Source organism: Tiliqua scincoides, chromosome 6 (genome assembly GCF_035046505.1).
Source record: "Tiliqua scincoides isolate rTilSci1 chromosome 6, rTilSci1.hap2, whole genome shotgun sequence".
In the NCBI taxonomy this organism is placed as follows: Eukaryota; Metazoa; Chordata; class Lepidosauria; order Squamata; family Scincidae; genus Tiliqua; species Tiliqua scincoides.
The window spans coordinates 52,447,331-52,461,879 of record NC_089826.1 but is presented as its reverse complement, the minus strand read 5'-3'; the positions used below and the strand labels follow the sequence as shown (position 1 = coordinate 52,461,879).

At 41.5% G+C, this 14,549-nt stretch overlaps 1 protein-coding gene across 1 annotated transcript in view; it reads left to right on the top strand.

Moving 5' to 3' along the window:
- The first annotated feature begins 2,067 nt into the window (after positions 1 to 2,067).
- SH3RF1 (SH3 domain containing ring finger 1) overlaps positions 2,068 to 14,549 on the top strand; it is a 68,367-nt gene continuing 55,885 nt past the window's right edge. The window contains exon 1 of the mRNA XM_066631992.1: positions 2,068 to 2,448. Coding sequence (XP_066488089.1) covers positions 2,068 to 2,448 — 381 coding nt within the window. The remainder of the gene's footprint in view (positions 2,449 to 14,549) is intronic.

The window sequence follows — 14,549 nt, the reverse complement described above, 5'->3', positions numbered from 1 at the left end:
TATCATGTGCTAGTTACCTTCTGTTAATGGCACCTCACTCAAAATATATGTACTGTATACTTGTTCCAGAATGTTTAGCTATGATATTTATGTAATGGCAAATAACTTTTTTCTTATCAGTCTTAAGGGTAGTCTTCTGTATGACCTCTTGAAGAATAGTTTTGCCCATTTTCCCCCCACAAGACTGGTACTGAGTTATTTGAATGCTGAATTTGTTCTACTTCACATACTGTATTAATGTTCTTGTGATGGCTGCTACTGTTGGATTCATGACCAGAGCCTTCTAATAAATATACATACAACATTCTTGACATTGATGTTGTACTTCATGTTTTTTTTTTCTTTATCCAGACCATTTAAAAGTTTGACAAGGTGTGTCTTCAAGAACACAGTGTCTTAAAGAATCTTATTGGCTGTGATCCAAAGAGCTACTTTAGGTGCACCAAGGATTTGGGCACACCCAGTGGGACTTGTGATTTTAAAACAGCAGACTCCCCTGCCCTATTGCAAGTTGCTTTTGAAAATCCTTACAGTTTGAAAAAGAGTTTGGCAGTTGGCATGGGGAACTGCAGTTTACAAATCACAAGATTAATACCACAGTCCTATGCATCCTTTCTCAGAAATGTCTAATTGATTTCAGTTGGACTTACTTCCAGGTATGCGTGTGTAGAATCCCCCTTTTAGACACTGAACAAGTTGCACAGCTCTTTGGATCTTGTCCATTGTGTTTTTTGTTCTTAAAACCTTGCTATGAAAACAGAGTTTTAAACAGATAATTGTTTTTGATGCTTCAAGCGGCATTTTTTTACTGTAGTTGGAGTCCTTTTTATTTTAGTACATAGTATTTGGCAGTCAAGATGTTTTATTTCCAATTAAATTACTTTCCTTGTCACAGTAAAATGTGAGCAGGTTCTAAGTATCAGTGGGTGACTTGCATCCATTTGATCTGTCATGAAAAAGAAGCTCTCTTAAATTCTGAATTAGTTTGAACGTATAAGAACAGCCCCACTGGATCAGGCCATCTCACAGCGGCCCACCAAATGCCCCAGGGAGCACACCAGATAACAAGAGACCTCATTCTGGTGCCCTTCCTTGCATCTGGCATTCTGACGTAGCCCATTTCTAAAATCAGGAGGTTGTACATGCACATCATGGCTTGTAACCCGTAATGGATTTTTCCTCCAGAAACTTGTCCAATCCCCTTTTAAAGGCGTCCAGGCCAGGCGCCATCACCACATCCTGTGACAAGGAGAAAATAGTTACACTAGAAGTGACTTAAAATGGATTGCATGTGTTTAATAACCACTAAGTTCACAGGTGTACTAAGTCCAGTGATCTCTAAATTTGGCCACTGTTGCTGATTTTTACCACTGACAAGGCAATAAGATGGTTATTACATGTAATGGCCATGCATTTTATTATGTTATCTTTTTAACTGAATTGTCTTTTCTAGTGGCTGTCTGCTGGTGTTGTATCTTTTTAGATTGTGAGCCCTTTTGGGACAGGGAGCCATTAGATATTTGATTTTCTCTGTAAACCGCTTTGTGAACTTTTGTTGAAAATCGGTATATAAATACTGTTGTTGTTGTTGTTGTTGTAATGCCCCGTTGAATAATCAGGTTCTGTTTTTCTACTCCATTAATGAATTCTGATTTCTTGAATGTTCAACTTAAAGCAACCTCTATTTTTTGACATTGCAAATTTAGATCCTCTCATGCGTAGGGCTTTTACCCTACAAATACAGAAACTCTGTACAGTATTTGGATGACCCAGGTAATAAACATTACCCAGCATGAAGCTTATTTATGCCCCAGAGTACTGTATTATATATTAAAAGACTGCTACTTTTTAAGGATTCTTGATTAGCACAATTGTTAACATTTTCCATTGTATGTATTTGAAAGAAGCAATATTTGCCTTTGAAACAACAGTCTTTCATTTCCCATTCTTGTCTTTTCTCCTTTCACAAATAATCACAGAGAGAAGAGGGAAGAGGCATGGATATAACATGAAAAATTTTGTTCGGAAAAAAATATGAATTTCTAGTTTTGATGAACTAGGTAGAAGATGGATGAGTCAGCCTTATTGGATCTGTTGGAGTGTCCTGTCTGCTTAGAACGCCTTGATGCTTCTGCAAAAGTCCTGCCTTGTCAACATACATTTTGTAAAAGGTGTCTGCTGGGCATTGTGAGTTCCCGAAATGAGCTTCGATGTCCAGAATGTAGGACGTTAGTAGACTGTAGTGTTGATGAACTTCCCAGTAATATTTTGCTGGTCCGACTACTTGATGGCATCAAGCAGAGGCCCCGGAAATCTGGTGGTGTAGCAAGTTGCACAAATTCATTCAGGGCCCAAAGTAGCACCATTGCTAATTGCATTCCAAAAGACCTGCAAAGTTCTCAGAGTGGCCAGCAGCAGAGAGTACAAGCACGGAGTCCTCCTGTAAGGGTAAGTGTCTGGTACGCAAATCTATGTGAGAGTAATAAATGTTCATTTTGGTGTTGGCAGCTACTTTGCTTTGAGATAGTTGAAGAAAATTAGGTATATTATGTTGTGAGTCAACTGAAGATTCTCAAAAGACTTAGTTGGAAAGCTCAATAGTATTTGCCCATTTGTTCCTGATGGTGGTTGATGAATAGAAGCAGTAAATTTTTTACCACTGGAATCCTTTTCCTGTTGACGGCTGTTCTTCAGCACTTTGTCCCTTGGGTGTGCTTTTTCATCCTTTTGGCATTATTGTTAAATGTGAATGAATATACTGTAATTAAGGCTGTTATCAGAGATGAGGATTAACTAGATGGAAACTTCAAGCTCTGTGTGAATAAGTAAGAGCATGCATTACAAGAGCAAGGACAGGTATGGTTTTTTAGGCTGTGATCTTGAGCCCTGCCTCCTTATAGCTCATCCAAATTATATTTAGATGAAAGTTGAAATGGCATGTGACACGCCCTATAATACAAAATTAAAGGTAATAATTAACGCAAATTATTAAGGTCTTATTACTATACTTTACAAATCTAACTACTAAGGTCTGACAAATATGACAAAAGACCCTTCAAGAATCCTTAGAAAAGGGTTTCTTTTTGACTTTCTTTTTCATTTAATAAGCTGCATAGTCTTGATGTTTCACTTAAGGATTTTTTAAGTTATTTGCAATCTGAATTATTATCAATTGATGTCTAGTGTTCTCTAAAATTACTGATTACACAGAATTTTCTGGATGTAGAACCCTTTACAGTGCTGCCAGCTGTGGTTGTATGTCTTCTTTAAAGGTCTCTACATTTTAACTTTTCTTGGCATTGACTCATGTTGTTTGAATGTGTTGACTATAAACCTTAGTAGTTAGATTTATTACAATTTAATCCTGAGACTGTAATTGAAAAGATAACTTTATATGATGACTGACCTAATTTTGCTTTTGCTCAGTGGCAGGTCAGATCACATACTTTAGGAAAAAGGGGCTTTGCTTCTCATCCAGTGATACCTGAATGTTCAGAGCCTCTGGGTATGGTTTGAATTTGTTGTGCAGTGATTAAGTGCTTCATCAGTTCTGAAGAATGCATTGTATTTAGAGCAATAGTTCAAGCAAAGTAGGGAGGGGAGGGAGGCCTTAAGGCGTTCAAGCATTTAAAGTATTTTTCCTTTTGGTTACTTGATTTCAGAACAAACATAAGTATATCCTGTAGCTAAGTTACCAGTGGGAGGTGAACTCCCTCTTGAGGTGTAGTCAGTAACTAAGGGAGGTGTGTTTTTTCCTGATACAATGAAACACTTTTTAAAAGGTCATAGGTACATACCAGGCCCAAACTGGTAAACTTCTATTATTTTGCAGTGCCTGTTTGTGTCGTGAACTGCATTTCATGCATAGGATTTTTTTTCTGCCTTGTTTGTAAATCATAGGAAATGGCAGAACTTTAAAACAAATCTGATACCGGGTCTTCTATGCCATTTTGTTTGGGTGTTCTGGATGTGGACCCACTTTTATGTGCTTGATTCTGATCTCTAGACCTCATACCTGTAAGAACAATCTACTGATGTTCTAACAAGCCTGTGTGCTTGTTAGAATCCAATATCAGCTATCTTTATAAAGCAAAACAATGTGTTTAACCTTTTCCTTTTAATAACGTGACATACTAGCACATAGTGTGCATTCTAAACATTAAAATATAACTGTTTTAAATAGGGACATTAGTATCCTGTGCAGGTTTTTAGTTGTGCATCAATTTTTCAAAGACCTCTAAGAAAGTTTTTAATTAATATATAGGATCATCTTCTCATTTGGAGCCTGTTCTGCAACACTCTAAGCAGTGGTTCTTAAACTGGAGGGTCATGACCCACCAGCCCAGGAAGTCCTTTCACTGTCCCCTCAAAGGACAGTGAGATGGTGGTAATGTGATCGCTACATATGCACCTCTGCCTGGGTCAGAGGGAGTGCCGGGAGCCCTCCCAAAGCATTGAGAACCACTGCTCTAAAGTGCAAATGTTGGATAATACGTTTCCGTATGGTTTGCTATTGGCAAACTGCATAATTTTGCACTTGTGGTATATCATGTGTCATAGCTGTGTCCAGGAGATTCTCACATGCGCCTGTAAAATACTGTTTGTAGCAGGTTGCTAAACTTTCAGAGTTCTACTGCACCTGGTTGATATGATCAGTGGTTTCCAAAATATGTTTTATTGAGTCTCTATAAATCAAGATCCAAATGACTTTTGCATCCCCAAATATAAGCCAAAAGTGAGATAATTAAGAATTTAATTCTATTTTTGGCAGTATTTTCTCTTTTTTACTGACGTTCTGGCTCTTTATATAGGATTTCAAGATTTGTCTTGTTCTGTTCTTTCTCTCCACCACATGACTTCTCTCTCTCAGTCCTGCTTTTGTTTTGCTTGCCATATACTTTTGTTTTGCTTGCCATATACTGCACCCACTAGGTCTGTGCTCTATTCTACCAAGTCCAGTTAATTGAGTCATTTCAACTTCTAATTGGCTTAATCAACAACTGTTAGTGCATTCATGTGCTGTATCCAGTGGGGGGGATTGGGAGGCTACAGAGTCAAAAGAGGATTTAAATCCCCTTACACCTCGTAAACCACCCTGCTATGTGACGGGTCTCCTCAGACCTGCGCTAGTGATTTCGCTAGCACATGTCTGAGGAGAGAAAGGAAGGGCTGCAGGAAAGGGGAGTAGATCTGGCACATGCCATCGCCTCCAGACCCATTGCCTCCCTGCCCTGGTACTTCCACCCTGCCCCCTCCTACCTTTCCTGCTGACTTACCTGCTCTGGTGGGTGGCAGGAGAGCTGATGCATGCAGGAAGGCTCTGGCCTTCCTGCCAGTGTCCTGGCGGTGTATTACTCGGCATGCTGCCAGAAAGTGCTTTACAGTGCTTTTTCAGCAGTAGCCAGCAGCAGAAGATATGTTCTTCTGCTGGCCCACCCTGATAGGATTGGGCCATAAGTAGTAGATTTCTGGAACTATGATGTTCAACTCCAGGGAAGACTAATGACTGCTATTATGCTGATTGAAATAAATGTAGATGAGTGCTTTTGAATCATAGAATCTGCTTGTGCTGTAAGGAAGCAGTAAACCAATGTTTCTCAACCAGTGGAACTCAAGGTGGTGTCCAGTGGTACTCTCAGGACCCCCAGACTCCTGTCATGTGGCAGCCAGACCAGCAACATGACAACCAGCAGTAGGGGACTTGGCTTGGTGGGCAGAGCTCCAGAGTGCACTTCTCACTTGCTCAAAAAAGCCTTCCTGTCCACCCTGTGCCTCTTACCACTGTTTGTTGCTTTGGGTCTGACCTCCCAATCTGGAAGTAACTGGTAATGAATTCATTACCAGTTACTTCTGGTGGTACTTCCAATAGGTGGACCATGCAAAGTGGTACAATGAGGGACAAATGTTGAGAAACATTTGCAGTAGACTATTAAGTGCCCTTTAAAGAAACTGTGACTTTATGATCTTGGAATAGAACTGCATGGTTTTTCTGTGGAAGCCTACTGTGCTGTAATGGTTTATGTTATTTTTGAGTGTTGACATCAATGCTATGGAAAAACCACCAAACTCAAAGTGGCTTGTCCTTGGAAATGGATACATTTCCACTTTTGTTGAATGACAGTTGGAGATTCTCAGTAGTTGAGATCTTTGTCAGTAGCATGTGCATCTAGTTTTCCAAAGCAAAGTGATTAGTTTAGCAGGAGGAGAAGTCTATTGTAATTTGTCTATGTTATGCAATATTCTGTTGGTTTTTTAATTTCATGTGGAATTTTATTTTATGTAACAGAGCACTCTAGCTCTCTGTATCATTGATTCAAGAATCCTCTGTCGTCTTCAGTGCATTCTTGGAGTTATTACATGAACAGGGACTTTCCTTACCCACTCACCCCTGTCATCTTGGAGTGTTACATATTAAACTGCTCTCAATGGTGGTTTGAAAAGTCTTTTAAAGGAACTTAGTATGAATGTGGCAGGTCTCGAACATAACAAGAACATTTAATTGGAGTGATGAGCCTTTTTTCTTGGAACTTGACCAGTTTTCTGCAAAGTTTAAATAACAAATTATGGATTACTTGTCATATCACATTTGCTTGTGTTCTCTGACCCATAAATCTTCAACAGGTTTACGTGCAGCGGAAATTCTGTAGCAAATGTTACAAGATTATAATTCATGAAATATACCTTCTATTTTTCTAACTCAGTGTTCCTCAAACTGTGGGTCGGGACCCAGGAGGTGGGTCACGAGCCATTTTCAGGTGGGTCTCCATTCATTTCAATATTCTATTTTTCATATACATAGTATATGTGTGGTATGGCAGTTGTATTCCATGGTATGTGACTGCATTTGGGGAAATGTTACAGATCTGTACTTTTAACAGGTTACTATGTATATGCTTGAAACAATAATAGTAAATGGGACTTACTCCTGGGTAAGTGTGGGTAGGATTGTTAAAACTGTTCCTGCTTGATGATGTCACTTCTGGTGGGTCCTGATAGATTGTCATTCTAAAAAGTGGGTCCTTGTGCTAAAAGCTTGAGAACCACTGTTCTAACAAATTATTTTTCCTCACTGTTTTTTTAAAATGACTTTATGTTGCGGTGGTATAAACTGTTAAGTAGAAATGATAACATTTATTCTCTTTAAATGGGAGTCTGACTCTTAAAGTATGATAGGTTGACAGCCAATATTTTCAGTGCCGTTGAGTATTCTCTTAATTCAGCATAGTTTGCTTTTGGTCTGCTGTTTTTAATCTACATTTTATATACAGAGGCAAACGAGTAGTGCTACTCTGGCACAAAAGATAGTCTTAAATTTACTTGGTATGGTGACTAGGGCATCAAGCATGGATAGGCATTGGCATGTTGGATGGAAGACACTTGACAAAATACCTACATTCAGTATTTGGCCTCTAAATTTTTTAAGAACACATTTATGAAATAATATAGATGTGCACTGGAAAATGTCACTTATTACCAATATGCCACAGGAGCTACCTTACAGAGTTTGTGTGGCATTCCTTGCATAACTACACTGTACTAAGCATTCACCCTATACAACTGGAGATCATTTTCTCTGCAAAAAAGAATCCTTTGACTACAACCCTAGAGAGCTGCTGCCATCTAACTCTGTCTACAACCCTAGAGAGCTGCTGCCATCGAGTTTGGACAGTACTGACCTGGTAGAAAGCAGCTTTGTATATTAATTAGAATCTATATAACACTTAAAAGTATTCATAGAATCTTGCATACATTATTCTCCCTGAGCTGGCACATGTTTCCTCCCTTGTCTTTGGCTTTTTTCCCCTCTCTTCCTTCGCCACCTGCTGCTTTTGGCTTATCTCTTCCTTTCTCTCTTGCTTCCCCCCATTTGTTTGTCTCCCCCCCCCCGTTTTTGCCTTAATTTTCATTTTCTGGCCATCCCTTCCCCTTCACAGCTTTTTCTGTCCTTAATTCCTTTCTCCCTGGCCCATTCCTCTCTCATCTCCATCCTTCACCTCAGTTATTCCTAACTCCCCGCTTTCCCCTTCTCAATAATGTTGTGCACTCCCTTCCTCAGACACCTTGTTTTGAGTGGCAAACAGATTGCTCTATCTATTTTTCCTTCCCTTTCAGGATGCTCGAGCACCGATTAACAGTAGTCTCTGCTGCTGTCCCAGGTTTCTTTCTGCCCTAAGACCAGCTGCTGCTTTTTTGAACAGCAGGAACACAGGATGGAGGGGGGAACAACTGGAAGGAGGGCAAACTAGTACCATAGACTTGAGAGTTTTTACGACAGATAGTGGTGCCCTCATATGGACATGATGCCAAAATCCTGGTCAGGGGGCTACATTTCTCTCTGGCTTGACTTATCTATGTGGTATAAATGTGTAGATAGTAGTCAGCTGTGTGAATGCAAAACAGTGATAAGGAATACAGTAATACCTCTTTTAACTCTGTGGATTTGTTCTGGGAAAACAGAGTTGTTACTGGCAGTACTTTTTAAAACACCTGAATACCCTTCACCCAGTTGTAGTGGGGAAAACACACACAAAAAATCCTGTAGTGTGTGCATACAGGGGAAAAAGAGTCATGTGCATGGACCTGTTGTAATGGCCAGTGGTGAGAGTATATAATTAGGTGTTGAAAGGAACATGGAGATGGGGTGCACAGAAGTTTGCCATAGTGCTCAAGGGGGGATTCACACCGTCTAATTGACACTGCTCGCACACATGTAATCTAGACAGGAATTTAATAGTTCTTATACAATGGATTCCTTAGAAAAGTGGTTCGATGGAGTAGAAACAAGGAGAGGATGGGAGGGAGGAACACCTTAGAAGGAGAAAGGGACAGAGCAAAGGAGGTAATATGTTGGGTGGGAGAGAAAGGACATAATGAGATTCTCTGGGCTATCCAGCGGAGGAAGGGCAAGTTTGTGGGGTGCCCAGTAGAAAAGGGGTAAATGCGAGAAGTAATGGGAGAGAAAAGAGGCTGTGGTGGTTCAGGTCATGGCAAATGGCTGTGGTTGGAGGTGGCTCTCTGTAGCATGAGAGCTATAGGGTTGGAGGGCTATAGGCATGACGTGAGCCTAGAAACAGGCCATGAATGCACTTCCACCAATTGTGGTGTGAAAACACTAAAAAAAATTTTGAAATGGATAGCTCAAGGGAGATCACAACTGGCATATCAGAAGCTTCTTGTTTTGGAGCACTTGAGGGAATTTGTTTGGGAAAGAGGCTTAGTACTGATTTTCAGTCTCCACAAAAAACAAAACAATTAATTTGCTCACACACATACACAAAACCTCATAGCATTCATACAGAGAAGAAAGGTAACACACTAATGGCTCAATCCTATCCTTTGCTAGCCTGCATGGCAAAGGTTCAAATGAAAAGTGTAGATCTGTGGCCTCTTGTCATCAGTTCTGTAGATAGCTATGTTACTGATTTGGCTCTTTACTCTCCAGGTAAGCACCTACCACTAGTACAGGTAGTCCCTGTCTTATGGACAGCCATGACTGCACTTTCACACAAAAGCAATTTGTCCATCCTTGTGTTTTTGCACCTGCCCAAGAGCGCTGAGCCAGCCAGACATCCGAGTCTGCACATTCTTGCTGGTGTGGTCTGTTGGGCCTTGTGCTCTCATGCCTGCATGATAGCATTGTTTCAAATTTATGATGGTTCCAACTTATGGACAAATGGATCCTAGACCCAAGTCAAGGACTACCTATAAATATGTGTGTCCTGCACGCCAGACAGAAATAAAGTATTGCCTATGTAACAGAGTGTTGTGTGATACAGTGTTATAGGAGGTAATTATAATACTGTAGAACATTCGCAGTGCTGTACTGGTAGTGTATTTGCCAGTGCATTAGGTCAGATTACCTTACATCCCTGCAACAGCCTGATCTCAACATGTGCTTTCTAGAAGTGAACACACCAGGACTGGTTCCCTAGTCAGTACATCCCAATGAGAGTACAGGTGAAACCTTTTTATGCGCAGGGGTTTCATTCCCTGAAACCCTGAACTTCCGCCATTGGGAAAAAACATGTTGTACCAAATCAACCAGAAACACTTGATTTTACACAAATTGCATAGAGTTATACTCAGTTAAACAAATAGCACTACAGCCTAACACTTGGGGATGGAAGAAAAGTAAGGCAGTTCTCAATTGCCTCCCCCTCACCATGTCCCGCTCCTGTACTCAGCCCTCCCCTGTTGCCTGCTGTCCCCGCTTGTGTCCAGTCCAGTCCTATGCATTCTACTTAGAAGTCCCATTCTAGTCAGTGGGGCTTACTCCCAGCAAAGCATGGAGAGGATTGTAGCCTGAGAGCTCAGTCCTATGCCTTCCTACTTAGAAGTAAGTCCCCTTCTAGTCAATGGGACTTGCTCCCAGGAAAGTGTGGATAGGGTTATAGCCTAAATCTCATGCTTGGGATTCCTGGGAAGACTTGCTTGTTGAACTGTTTTGCTTGTGTAGCCTGGAGCAGGGAGAGCCTACAGCATCTCAAGCTGAATTCGGCAGAGGGTGCCTGGTTTTCCTTTTCCTTTTCTGCTATGAAAAAGGGAAACCAAACAAGCTGGAGAAAAAGACTCCATGGGTTTTTTAAAGCAAACTCCCTCTGTTACAACCCTGTGCGTGAGCGAGCGCAGCGCTCCTCTTTGCTGCACCCGTTCTGGCTACAGAGGTTTTTCCCCTGGCTTCCCCTCTCCCCACAAGATTTTCATGGATTCTTGCAGTATTCTGCGCTTGCTTCTTCGATGGCTCAGGGCCTCCAAGGAGTCTTAATCTTCCAAGTCTCTTCCATGGCTCCAGGGCTACTTCTGTGTTTGTGCAAGGCACAGCTTTTTGCAATGTTTTGGGCTGCATCCCTATGTGGTAGAAGAAACATAAGAACCAGGTCTTGGAAAAGAGATCCTATCCTGATTTTTCTAAGATGAGGCTGTCACTCCTTTTGCATGGCAGTAGTGGAAGATGATTGGAGGAGCTATTCCCAGGACTGTGAGCCAGGTTGTGACTCATCCTTGGGAACTGCAGAAGGACTTCCACCTTCTTGTTGGAGGTGGTGTTTAAGGTAGATTGCATTACCCATTGTTTATTCTCCTAAGGAATTTCCTGGTAGTAAGCGTTTGGCCTCATGCAAGCCAGAATATGCAGCTTTCACTTTCGGAATATTCTTGACAGAACTTGCAGCTTAATTGAGCAAAAGCACAGCATCAACACCTGTATTTTTCCACACTGAGCTTTTGAGTGGCATTTTTATTTTAATTTAGCGTAAAAATCACCCTCGTCACTATAAGAGGAGAGTGCTATAATGAAATAGTACTGGAAGAAGCAGCTGCAGTAGTGCAAAGCGGTTTTAGGTAATTAGGTCTCACTTGCACAGCTATTGTCAAAGTCTCTTTCAATTTGACCATTTAAACTATCATTTTCTAGATGGTAATGTGAAGACCATTCTTACTGAAGCTGCCTATGTAATTGGCTTTTATTTCTGTTACAACTCTCCATGAACTTGGATTTATAGTTATAGTGCATGGACAGTTATTTAAGGTGGAAGGGAATAGAACTGAAAGTGCTATAAATCAGCAAGTGATACATGTTTTTACAAATTACACATAGAAGAACGCTATGCTGTAGGAAAAAATGTTGAAAACAATAAGTAATCCTGAAAACTAATTCCTGAGCTTATTACTACAGTGGTTCTCAAACTCTCAGGAACTTCAGGGAGAGTTTGAGAGCCACTAAGTCTTTGCTCAGAAGGCAGGGGGAAGGCAGAGATGCGATGCCCAGCATCACACCTCTGATCAGGGCACAGGAACGCGCTGCAACTCACCGTCACCTGCAGCAACCTCCTGGGGGTTAGGAAAGCCCAGTGCCAGCCTCAGCAGGGCTCCCCAGAAGGCAATCGCAACCACTTCTGGTTTTGTGATTGAGAAACAGGAAGTGGTCGTGATTGCCTTCTGGAGGGTTCTGTGCTGTGTGGGGAGCTCTGCTGAGGCTGGCGCAGGGCTCCCCTGACCCCCGGGAGGCTGCTGCAGGCAACGGTGAGTGGCAGCGCATCCCTGCACTCAGATCAGAGGTGTGATGCTGGGCATCGCGTCTCTGCCATCCCCCCTCCCCGTCCCTTAAAGGAAAACAGCACAGGGCTCTCATGCTGGGGTGTCGTGACACCCCAGTTTGAAAACCACTGACTTACAAGATGGTGCTTTAAATGTATTTAGGATTGCACCCCTGGGTTATATTGTACATTCACAGTAACTTAGGGCCCAGTCCTATCCAAAGCAGTGACACAGCTGTGCCAATAGGTTTGTGCTGCATCATGTGGTAGTAGTGAGCAGAAATAGAGACCTCCTCAAGGTTAGGGAATTTTTGTTCCCTTGTTTCAGGGTTGCATTGCAGCTGCATAGGTGCTGGAAAGTTGGATAGAACTGAGTTCTTAGTTTCTGAGACTGCCCTCTGCAGTAAAGTAGGAGATATTTCCCGAAGACTATTGTAGATACTTGTCTATCAGGTAAGAAATTTTACCCAAAAAATCCAGCATAGACCATCTCATTGTCCTGTCTGTGGGTCACTTAGGGGGTCAGGGCAATTCAGAGTTGTTGCGGCACCCATGAGAAGCCCAGGGGAATGGCTGGAATGAGCTCACCTCCATCTGGCTATACTTTGCTTCTCCCAACAACTCCCTCTTGCAGGGAGAAGCTTTGCCAGCATGTGACTCGGCAGGCAGGCAGTCTGCCTCTGGGTCTTAAAGCCTGCCGTGTACAGATGGGACAAATTCCCCTCGCCTCTTCCCTCCCTCCGGGGTGTTCAGTTACACAGAAGGGGAGAATCGCACACAGTACTGCATAAGCACCTCATTGATGTGTTCAAAAATAGTGACATAGTTTAGATTCTTTCCCGCCTTTCAATCAGGCTCCAGGGTAAGTTGCAGCTCTTCCTCACAAGCACCTTTTCTTAAGTTTCCCCTCCCCCCCCCGCCCCCAGGGTCATGAAACATTCCCTGAAAAACCGCCCTCACCTTATCTGTGGGATCGCCTTACAGGCGAGTATCTACAGTAAGATAATTAACTTTTCTGTGCCAGCATTTTAACTGGTTGAAAATTGCTGCTCTACGATTTAACTTAGTAACTGTTGTTCATATAGGGTTGACAAAGTTTGGAACTTCTTACTAGATCTGCAGAAGGAAAAAGAAATGTGTTAAAAATGACTAGGAAATATATATTGGTCAATTGTTGCCATTTTAATCATTCTTTTCCAGAAAAAAACACTTTCACTTTTAGTATATCTGCTTTTTTCTATCTGTTCTCTTAATTCCAAACATGAAAAGCATTAAGCGGTCTATATCTTACTGAAGTAGTGTAATAAAGAACAGTAAAGCAGTTTTCTGAACTTATTATGTTCCTTTACAAAGGAAACAAACAATCTTTGTTCTGTTTCACTCAGTTCCAGGTGAAGTCATATATGCAAGCCACTTCCCTTGTATGCCATTTCACATTAGCCTTTAAAAGCAAAAGAACCATGCATGAATAACTGCAGCTTTTTCAAGGATAGTAGCTAAATATACAATTGGGAATTGCCAATAAAATATACTGCTCTTTGTGCAAGTCTTTCAGCTTCTTGAATAAAGGAAGAAGGCTGCTTATCTCACATGAAGTTAACCCAAAGTGTCATAATAAAAGTATTTTGTTAATAGCTTTCATGGTGGGCTACCATGGCCCACTGTGCAGGGTGAGGGGAAGAAGCAAGTCATATGGTCAATGTACTTCCCTTATCTGTGTACCTACATAGACCTCCTAGGTGATTAGGGACCATCTGGAAAAATCATAGTTTTGTTCTGCCACCACGCAGGTAAAAGAGAAAACTGGAAAAAAGAAAAAAGTCCTTCACACCATTTACTGTCAGGGAAGAACCATGCTTATGGGAGGTATGTGAAAAAAAGTTTTACTTCTCCCTCTGGGTTGCTCCCTCTATCATAGGCTTTAGTGTGCATTCCATTGATGGTACTGCATCATGTAACCTGGTGAGATAGGATTGGGCATAAGTGCTGGAATAAGAAAAAAATACCCCTCATCTCAACTCTCGCTTGTTAAAGGGATCAGAGGATCAAGATCCTACCTTTCCTATTGGGCACTCCAATGGTGGGAAACCTAACTCAGCTCTTGGGACCTTCTCTCAGCCACAGGCAAGTGGATGGACTTGACCAGTGAATAATGGGAACAAAAACTGCAATGTGTTGGTATTTGCCACCTGTCCCATTGTTCTGCTAGGGCAAGGTGTCAGCCCAATTGTCACTGTCAATCCACAAATGAGGTTAAGCCTTCCAGGAACAGAACTCTGCAGATGTGGGCCAACTGTATTTCTGTCTGCATGAATACAGTCCATTTTTAGGGGCTGATTACTGGTTCTTTTAATATAAATGCATAATCTAGTTAAGTTAGTAGCACCTAGTAGTAACTCCTAAAAGGAAGATAAAATGCTGCGGTAGGTTACTGTGTGGGTTTTTATTTCAAGAACCGAAGAAACCATAGATAAGAAGAGAACTAACCTTGCATACGTAACCAGTTTTCATGGA